General features: G+C 74.0%; 3 protein-coding genes across 3 annotated transcripts; all 3 read right to left on the reverse strand.

The window, feature by feature from the left end:
* Nucleotides 1-3,022: 3,022 nt before the first annotated feature.
* AURANDRAFT_22474 (hypothetical protein) lies at nt 3,023-4,683 on the reverse strand (the record flags this gene model as incomplete). Its single annotated transcript, XM_009036211.1, has 2 exons — nt 3,023-3,136; nt 3,919-4,683. Coding segments are annotated over 2 exons (879 nt in total), but the record flags the coding sequence as incomplete, so codon positions are not given.
* Nucleotides 4,684-5,466: 783 nt separating this feature from the next.
* Nucleotides 5,467-6,831, reverse strand: AURANDRAFT_62415 (hypothetical protein; the record flags this gene model as incomplete). The annotated part of the gene is made up of 1 exon (XM_009036210.1): nt 5,467-6,831. The coding sequence occupies one exon, from the start codon at nt 6,829-6,831 to the stop codon at nt 5,467-5,469; it is 1,365 nt and encodes a 454-aa protein (XP_009034458.1).
* A 1,178-nt stretch (nt 6,832-8,009) lies between these two features.
* On the reverse strand, nt 8,010-8,853 carry AURANDRAFT_62416 (hypothetical protein; the record flags this gene model as incomplete). The annotated part of the gene is made up of 2 exons (XM_009036209.1): nt 8,010-8,055; nt 8,405-8,853. 2 exons carry the CDS (start codon nt 8,851-8,853, stop codon nt 8,010-8,012), a joined length of 495 nt encoding a protein of 164 aa, XP_009034457.1.
* Between the last annotated feature and the right edge of the window lie 705 nt (nt 8,854-9,558).

Consider the following 9,558-nt stretch of genomic DNA (forward strand, 5'->3'; position numbering starts at 1 on the left):
CGCCGCGCCCGCCGCCGCGGTCGCCGCGCCCGCCGCGGTCTCCCCTCCCGCCGCCGCCGCGCCGCCGGCCGGGGACCCCCGCTACGCCAAGTACGTCAAGATGCTCGCGATGCACGTGCCCCGCGGCGCCGTCGAGGCGCGCGCGCGCCCGCGCCGAAACGGAACCCTCGACGCGACGTCGACGCGCGCGCGTTCGGCCGTCTCGCTGGTACGAGTGCGACGCGGGCACGTGCTCCGTCGTCGCGGGCGAGCCATGTGCGGAGCGCCCGAAGCACTCGGAGTTCCGGAGGAGCGCCTACGACTCGGACGAGACGCGGCGGCGCCGCTTCGCGCGCGCGCTCCACGCCGAGAACGTGACGAGAGGCGACGACTCGTCCGAAACTCAGCCACGTCGACCCGCGACCGAGCTCGAGAGTTTCGAAGTTTGGTCGGGGCTCCCCGGATCGGCGGTCGATTCCCACCCAGGCGCGCGCGCCGACGGCCTCGACCCCGCGGCCCTCTTCGGCGGCGCCGCGCCCGCGGCGCCCGCGGCGCCCGCGGCGCCCGCGGCGCCCGCGCGGCCGAACCCGGCGCCTCGCGTGCCCATGCGCGCGCTCTTCTGGTCGAAGATCGACGCGGCCGCGGCGTCGGCGACGGTGTGGCGGAACCTGAGCGACGCGGGCCTCGACGTCGACGTCGACGCGCTCGAGCGCGACTTCCGCAAGGAGCGCGCCGCGCGGCGGGCCTCCGAGGCGCCGTCGGGCGACGGCGCCGCGGCCGGCAAGCGCGTGGGCCTCGTCGACGCGCGGACGGCGCAGAACGTCGCCATCGCGCTCGCGAAGCTCCGCGTCGCGCCCGCGGCCGTCCGCGCGGCCGTCCTCGCGTGCGACTTCGAGGTGCTGCCGCCGCACAAGATGGAGCTCGTGCTCGGCGCGGCGCCGTCGGCCGAAGACGCGGCGGCCTGCGCCGAGTTCCGGGGCGACGAGTCGCGGCTCGAGCCCTGCGAGGCGTTCTTCCGCGCGCTCGGCGCCGTGCCGGACCTCCGGGCCCGCCTCGAGGGCCTCGTCCTCGCGCACCGCTTCGACGCCGCCGCCGAGGCCCTCGACGGCCGGCTCCGGGCCGTGACCGTCGCCTGCGAGGAGGTGTCGCGGTCCGAGGCGCTCGCGCGGTGGCTCGAGCGCGTGCTCCGCCTCGGCAACTACCTCAACGGCGGCACGCGCCGCGGCGGCGCCCTCGGCTTCCGGCTCGACGCGCTGCCCAAGCTCGCGCAGGTCAAGAGCTCCGCGGACCGCGCGGACGCCACGCTCCTGCACCACCTCGCGGCCTGGGGCGGCCCCGGCGACGTCGCGCGGCTCGCCGCGGACCTCCCGGGCCTCGAGCCCGCGGGCCGCGCGGGCCTCGAGTCCTGGGACGGCGACCTCGCGGACCTCGCCGCGCGCGTCGCCGCGCTCGGCGGCCAGCTCGCCGCGCGCGCGGCGGACCCCGCGCCGGGCTGTGCCCTCGTCGAGTCCCTGGGGCCCTTCCGCGACCGCGCGGCGCGCGCGCTCGACGACCTCCGGCGGCGCCGCGCGGCGACGGACGGCCGCTTCGCCGCGCTCTCGGCGTCCTTCGGCGACGACGCGGCGGCGCGCGGGCCCGCGGCGTTCTTCGGCGACGTGCGCGCGCTCGTCGACGGCCTCGCCGCCGCCGCCCGCGACAACGCCGCGCGCGACCGCGACGCCGAGCGGCGGCGGCGCCGCGAGCGCGCGGGCGACGGCCGCGCGGCCGCGCGCCGCGCGTCGGGCCGCCGCGCTCGACTCGCTCAAGGCGGCGACGGCCGCCGAGGACGTGCTCGCCAAGCTCCAGGGGCCCCGGCGCCGCCGCGGCGACGGCCGCGGCGCCGCGGCGCCGCGGACGAGCCGCATGTCCGACTTCATCCGCCGCGCGGCCGCCGCGCCGCCGCGGGACGCCGCCGCGCCGCCGCCGGCCGCCGCGCCGCCGGCCGCCGCGCCGCCGGCCGCCGCGCCGCCGGCGCCGCCGCCCGCGGCCGCGGCGTTCGACGGCCAGGCGGAGCTCGCCGCGCTCGCGTCCCTCCGGGGGCCCCGGTCGCCGAAGAAGGGCGGCGAGCTCTTCGCCAAGCTCGCCGCGAAGCGCGGCAAGAAGAAGCGGCCGCCGCCGCCGCGGCCCTAGCGCGCGCGCCGTCGCTTACGCGTGCGGGCCTCGGCTTGCTCTAGAGCTCTCCCCCGGCCCCGGCCGCGGGCTCGTCGTCGGGGGCCTTGTAGTCGAAGTCCGCGGCGACGTGGCCCTCGTTGTCCGCGAGCGCGGGGTCCGCGCCCGCGGCGAGGAGCTTGGCGACGATGGCCTCGTGGCCCGCGAGCGCGGCCGCGATGACCTCGAGGTTCGAGTCGGCCGCGACGGCGGACCCGCCGCCGGGCGCGCCGCCGACGGCCTTGAGGTACTTGGCCTCGAGCGTCTTGACCTGGTTCTTGCCGTTGTACGCGAACATGAGCGCCGTGTGGCCGTCGCCGTTGCGCGCGTCGACGGCCGCGCGGCCCGCGAGGAGCGCGTCGAGGACGGCGCCATGGCCGCGGACGGCGGCGGCCATGAGCGCCGTCGTGCCGTCCTTGTCCGCGCCGTCGAGGCCCGCGCCGGCCGCGGCGAGCGCCGCGACGAGCGAGTCGACGACGGCGCCGTGGCCCTCGGACGCGGCGGCGATGAGCGCGTCGACGCCCTCGTCGTTGCGCGCGGCCGGGTCCGCGCCGCCGGCGAGGAGCGCGTCGACCGTCGCGTTGAGGCCCTTGTGCGCGGCGTTGACGAGCGCCGTCGAGCCGCGCGCGTCGGCGGCGCCGCAGGCCGCGCCCTTGGCGACGAGCAGCGCCGCGAAGGCCTCGTTGCCCGCGGCGACGGCGTCCCAGAGGAGGTTGTGCGCCACGGCGTCGTCGTCGACGAAGCCCGCGTCGTCGGGGTCCGCGCCGCGCGCGACGAGCTCGTAGGCGACGTCGCCGTGGTTCTTCTGCGCGGCGTTCGCGAGCGCGGACATGCCCTCCTCGTCGACGGCGCGCACGTCGGCGCCGGCGTCGAGGAGGAGCGACACGCAGGCGAGGTGGCCGCCCTGGGCCGCGACCTGCAGCGCTGTGACGTCGTCCTTGTGCGGCTCGACGTCGGCGTCGCCCGCGGCCTGGGCGGGGACGGGGTGACGCGACGTCGCTTCGACGCGTCGCGCGCGCGCGCGGTCCGGAAGGCGCGCGCGCGCGCCGAGGCCGCTCCGGGGGACGATCGCTCGTCCAAGCATCGGCCGAGGCGAGCGGACGCCGGCGGAGATCGGAGCCTCCGAAGTCGGCGCGTTCGCGCGCTCGTCCCGCGCCGGGAGCGGCGAGGCGCGCGGCGACGGACGCGACGTAGCCCGGCGCGCCGGCGACCCGGGCGTTGACGTCGCCGCCGGCGTCGATGAGGAGCCGCAGCGTCTCGAGGTGGCCGCCGGCGGCGGCGAACATGAGCGGCGTGCCGCCGCTGTGCGCCGCGCGGTCGAGCTCGGCGCCAGGGACGGCGAGCAGGAACGCCGTCGCGTCGCGCATGCCCTGCGACGCCGCGGACATGAGCGCCGTGACGCCGTCGTCGTCGACGACGAGGGGGTCCGCGCCGTGCGCCATGAGCAGCTCCATGACCTCGACGCTGCCCGCCGTCGCGGCCTCGAGGAGCGCCGTGCCCTCGTGGTGGTGCCTGGGCGGAACTCGAATCTTCGAGCCGACTTCGACGCGCGCGTCGTCGAACGGTTTGGACCAGACTCTTCGGCTGCGCTTCGAGAACTCGACGAGAGCGATCGATTCGTCCAAGCATCAGCCGAAGCGACTCCGATTCGACCGAGCTCGAGCATCGCAAAGTTTGGTCGGGACGTCCCGAACCGGCGGTCGAGTTCCGCGCGGGGCGGCGCGTCGCCGCGACGTCCGCGCCGCGCGCGACGAGCAGCGCCGCCGTGGACGCGTGGCCGCCGGCGGCCGCGTACATGAGCGCGTCGACGCCCTCGTCGTGGCGCCTGCCGACGTCCGCGCCCGCGTCGAGGAGCGCGGCGCAGACGGCGTCGTGGCCGCCCGCGGCCGCGACGATGAGCGGCGTGAAGCCCGTCGCCGACGTCGCGTCGACGTCCGCGCCGGCCGCGAGGAGCGCCGCCGCCGCCGCCGCCGTGCCGTTCTCCGCCGCGTTCATGAGCGCCGTGAGGCCGTCGCGGTCGGCGGCGGCGACGTCGGCGCCGCCGCGGACGAGCGCGGCGACGACGGCCGCGTGGCCGCCCGTCGCCGCGGCCATGAGCGCCGTGATGCCGTCGCTCCGCGCGTTCGACGCGTCGGCGCCGCGCCCCAGGAGGAGCTCGGCGACGGCGAGCCGGCCCTCGCCCGCCGCGAGCCAGAGCGCGGTCACGCCGCTCGCCGCCGCCGCGTCGAGCGACGCCGGCGCGGCCTCGAGGAGCCGCGCGGCGACGTCGGCGTGGCCGCCGATCGCCGCCTCCATGAGCGCCGTGATGTTGTCCTTGTCGCCGGCCGCCGGGTCCGCGCCGGCGCCGAGGAGCTCGCCGACGAGCGCCGCGCGGCCCTTGGCGGCCGCCGCGACGAGCGCGGTGAGGCCGTCCCAGTCCCGCGCGTCGACGGCGACGCCGTCCCGGAGCAGCTCGCGGACGCGCCGCTCGTCGCCGTCGCCGGCCGCGCCGACGAGCTTCGCGCCGTCGCCGCCCATGGCCTCGACGTCGGCCGCCGTCGCGAACTGGAGCGACAGCGCGACGTGCGTCTTGAGCGCGCACCGCGCGACGCGGGCCCGGAGCCCCTCGCGGACGACGCAGTTCTCGCCGCCGTCCTCGCTGAGCGCGTAGCCCGCCTCCGCGTCGCCGACGATGTTCCACCGCGTCGCGCCGCAGTGCTTGCAGTTGCCGAGCCGCAGCGCGGACTCGGGCAGGTCGCAGCTCGCGCGGTCGAGGCACAGGTCCTCGTCGACGTCGTCGACCTTGCGCTTGTGGATGCTGTAGGCGCCCGCGCTGCCCGTGACGTACCAGAGCGTGTCGATGCCGCAGCGCTTGAAGGCGCCGTCGCCGAGGCAGAGGCCGTCGGCGGCCGCGTCCTGCAGGAAGAAGGACGGCGGTCCCGACGCCTTCGCCAGGCGCGTCTCCCGCCCGCGCGCGACGCCCACGACGCCAACGACGCACAGCGCGACGAGCCGGCGGTGCACCGAAACCATGGCGGCGAGCACGGTCGCGGTCTGCTGCAACCCTGAGTCGGGCGAGCGGCGCAAAGACGAGTCGTCGAAAGTTTCTCCCCGGACGACGCAGACGGGCGCGCATCCCCTCCAATAAATTGGTCAACTTTTGTTGAACTACTTAAAATTTACAAATATTCCCGTCGGCGTGACACCCGAGGTCGCACTTCCTCGCACTTCCTCGCGCGCGCGCGTCCGGCCGCGCCCGCGCCCGGCCGCGGCGCCCGGCGCGCGAGGCGGCGGGGGCGAGCTCGCCTTACTCGGCCGGCGTCACGGCTCGCGCGGCGGCCAGTCCCAGGACGTCGCCCCAGTCTCGGCGTTGTAGTAGTAGGTGCGGCCGGAGCCGGCGTCGGTCGCGGCGGCCCAGGCCGCGTAGGGCTGGGCGCCGCCCGCCGGCGCGGGCGCGCCGGCGCCGCCCGGCGCCGCGACGTCGCAGGCGAGCGAGTAGACGATGGGCGTGTCGACGGCGCCGTCGCGGAGGTCCGCCTCCCAGGCCGCGGTGAGGACGTCGCCGGGCCGGACGCGGACGCCCGGCGCCGGCGCGAGCGGCGGGAGCACCGTGGGCCAGTGGCTCCGCCGCATCTCGCCGCGCGGCCCCCGCGTCTCGTAGGTCCGCTCGCCGCCCGCGTCGAAGACGAGCCGCGGCCAGAGCGCGACGCCCGTCAGCGTCGTCGCGACGTCGCGCGCGAGGTCCGCGACGTCGTACCCGTTGGCCTCGACGGCCGCGCGGTCCGGCTCGAGGAGCCCCGCGAAGTGCGCCTCGTTGGCGTCGACGCGCGCGCCGTCGACGGCCCACGCGAGCTCGGACGCGGGCGGCACGGCGCCGCGCGCGGGGAGCGGCGCCGAGAAGACGATGTCCTCGACGAGCAGCGGGTCCGCGAGCAGCCGGAGCGTCGCGTCGTCGGACTGGACCCGGAGCACGGGCGCGCCGGGGTCCTCGACGCCGCCGCCGTGGTGGCACAGGTCCGTCGCGGGCGCGCCCAGGGTCTGGTACGCGTGCGGGATGTAGCTCGACGCGTCGTCGGGCCGGGCGAGGAAGCGGTCCCGCGCGTCGCGCATCGTCGCGTAGCAGCCCTCCTCGCTCGCGATGGACCCCGCGATCTCGAAGATGACGAGGTCGACCTTCTCGGGCAGCGCGACGTCCGTGCTGAAGCCCTCGAGGACCTCGACGACGCTCTCGGCGAACTCGCGGCCGTACTTGGCGGCGTCGCTCACCTCCTTGCGCGCGCGCGCCGCGCTCGCGGGCACGGCCTCGATCGCGTAGACCTTGCGCGCGCCGAGCCGCGCGGCGGCCTTGGCGAAGAGCGCGAAGGGCCCCGTGCCGAGGTCGAGGACCGTCGCCGTGCCCGGCGGGTAGGCGGCGAGGCGCCGCTCGAGCTCGTCCAGGAAGAGCGCCGTGCGCGGGCCGTCGTTGACCATGGACTGGTAGTGCTTCAGGTCGAACTCGATCCACGCCTCGTCGGCCGTGCCGAGGTCCGTCGCCGTCCACGACACCTCGTACTCGGCGTGCGCCGCGAGACGCGGACCGGGGTGGAGGCGTACGACGCGCGGGCGGTCGTAGCAGGACGCGCGAAACGCCAGCAGGACGAGCGCGAGGCGGCGAGCCGCGCAGCCTGCGAGACGAGGCCGCGCCATGTCCAACCGGCAGCCGCTCTCCCTCGCCATGCCTCCCCCCCTGGAGCCCGATGCGGGGCCCATTCGCCTGAGCGTCCTCGAGGACAAGTCGACAAGTCGCAGGTTAAGGTGGTCGATGTAGCCTAGCTCGCGATTGCGATCCCCAACAAACTCGAGGACCTCTTGCTTGGCAGCATCTAGATCAATTTTTTCTTTCCAGCACGGCTTCAGCTCAGCAAAGCAAACTCGCGCTGCGCGCGACGCAAAATCACGACCGATCTTCGAAACAGCATTCGCCATGCTTCGCATATCTTCGGACAACAACGCATGAAAGCTCGGCAGCAGCTTGGGATCTTTCGAAAGAAGCAAACCCCCTCGTTCCCTCTGGACAAATTCGCATTCCTTATAAACAAACTCCCATGACTCGTCGAATTTCCCTGCGTCAAGGAAGGCGCCGATAAATTCGACCATCTTCGGATTCATCGCGCTCTTCTTGCTAGGATTAGTGCTCTCTGTGCTGAATCTAATCATGACAAGCTTCCACACCTGGCGATATAGCGATGACCACCAATTACCTCTGTCAGTTTTTGAACCGTGAAATACGCGGCAGCCCGCCGCCGGCCGCCCCGTCAAGCCGTCGACATCGCCATCATGATCGTCTCGTAACAGCGGCTTCCCCGCTATCAATTTCGCGGCTGCCGACTTAAAACATAAAACACGCGCATCCACGCAGGAGCGAATGCCGAACTCCACCAGGTGGCTTACCAGCCAACGAGTAGCGCCGTATGACCCACCGAGTTCGCGCACGTAGGGCAGCAGAAAACGATACTCATGCTTGAAAAGACCCACACCACCAATAGTGCTCGTCTTGATTCCCTCCCTTTTTGTTTTAAATTTTTCAACAACAGCCGACTTCACGGGGGCTTCCCCACTGTCATCGTGAGTGACACCCTTTCGACTCCCCATCTCCCACGCTCTCAAGCGGTCCAGCCGCTCCTTCGCCTCCTCGGTCCTCGCCTCGCCATCGCCGGCCACAGTGACCGGGGCTTCCTCGTCGCTGGCGCCCGCGACCGCCAAGGCGTCCTTCTCGCGCACTTCCTTTTGCCTGCGCAGACGCGCGGAACGCCGCGTCGGCGCAACATTATCGCGTGAGTGCGTAATCTTCCGACTTGGTTGCTTTGTCTCCTCCTCCGGCACGCTCACGTCGATTGGAACGATATCGAGAAGTTGGAGAACGACACGGTTCTGTTCAGTCTTGATGTTCCTGGCCCTCTCATAATCCGACACCTCTGGACCGGCAGAGGCGATCGCGGACGAAGACCCCGCGGCGGCCACGAACACCGATGCGAGCTCCGCCGGATCCACACCATGCGACACCGCACGCTTGAAAACGCGCAGCACCACGACCCGGCCTCTAGCGTCCGCAGCGAACACGAGTTCCTTTGCCAGCCTGACGGCGACATCCGCGAACCGCGCACGACGCTCGCGCGCGGCGTCGCTCGCGGCGTCGTAGCGCGCTTCAACCTCTTCGAGCAAAGCAAGGACCTCGGGCGCGCTCGCCGCGTCCACCGCGAGCCGCGCGAGCTCGTCGAACCGCTGGCGCGACATGCACGCGTCGAGCCAGGCGACGTCCTTGATGGCGAGCGCGTGGAGCGCGGGCCAGACATACAACGCCGCGGACGGCGCGTCGGCGCGGCGGCCGCGCGTCGCCGCGGTCCAGAACGTGAATAGCAGCTCCGACTCGCGGTCCCAGGCCCCGGCGAGCGCGGGCCCCAGGAGCTCGGCCTCGAGGCACGCGCCGAGCTTCGCGGCGCGCCCCAGGGTCGCGAGCGCCCGGAGGTCCTCGGGCGCGCCGTACCTCGCGCGGACGAACGCATCGAAGAGCCCGTCGTCGTTCTCGGCGCGCGACGCCAGGGCCCGCGCCCGCGCGGCGTCTAGAACCGCGCCGTCGAGGCCGGGGACGAGGACGCGCTGAAACGCTACGACCGCGACCGCGCCCAGGCGCGCCGCGGCCGCGCGAGCCTTCAACACGAGCGAGAGCATGAACCCGACGTCGAGCTCCACCCCTCTCGCGAACGCGTCGAGCACCGCGTCCAGCAAGTTCCACGGTGCGTGCTCCGGCGGCGCGTGCCCCGCGTGCGCGTACTCCGGCGGCGCCCCGGACGGCGGCACAAGCGGCACCGCCTGCCCCGGCGCCACCACGTGCAGAGGCGGCACAGACCCTCCCGCCGCGGCTTCGTCGTCCGCGTCGTCATCCGGGGCACACAAGAGCCCACCGAACTCCGCGCCGAGTGCACCCCCTTCCTCCACGGACACCGGCTCCGGGACCACGGGCGTCGCGGGATGAGCAGGCGCCACGGCCACGGGCACCGCGGACAAAGAAACCAGCGGCGCGGCAGCTTCCGTCCCGGGCAACACGGCCCCATCGCCACCCACCGGGGCGGACCCCGTGTCCAGGAGCGACGCGTCAACGGCCCGTCGCAGAGCAACTTCGTCGGTGAGGAGCTCCCCCGAGTCGTCCTCCGCGTACTCGTAGACTTCGTCGTCGGATGCCGTTTCACCATCGCTGCCGAAGACGATCGAGTTCAGATCCGCCATCTCGGTCGCTTGCGCCACCACCCGGCCCCAAAGTTACTCCACCCAACCCATCAAAGTATCCGAGTATCCGCCAAATCCTGGTGTGCCTAAATATTGAAAAATTTCCCACCGCCCCCCCACCCCCGAGGGAGGTGAGGGGGCGGGGGAAAG

The sequence above is a fragment of the Aureococcus anophagefferens genome (assembly GCF_000186865.1).
Source record: "Aureococcus anophagefferens unplaced genomic scaffold AURANscaffold_4, whole genome shotgun sequence".
Lineage (NCBI taxonomy): Eukaryota > Pelagophyceae > Pelagomonadales > Pelagomonadaceae > Aureococcus > Aureococcus anophagefferens.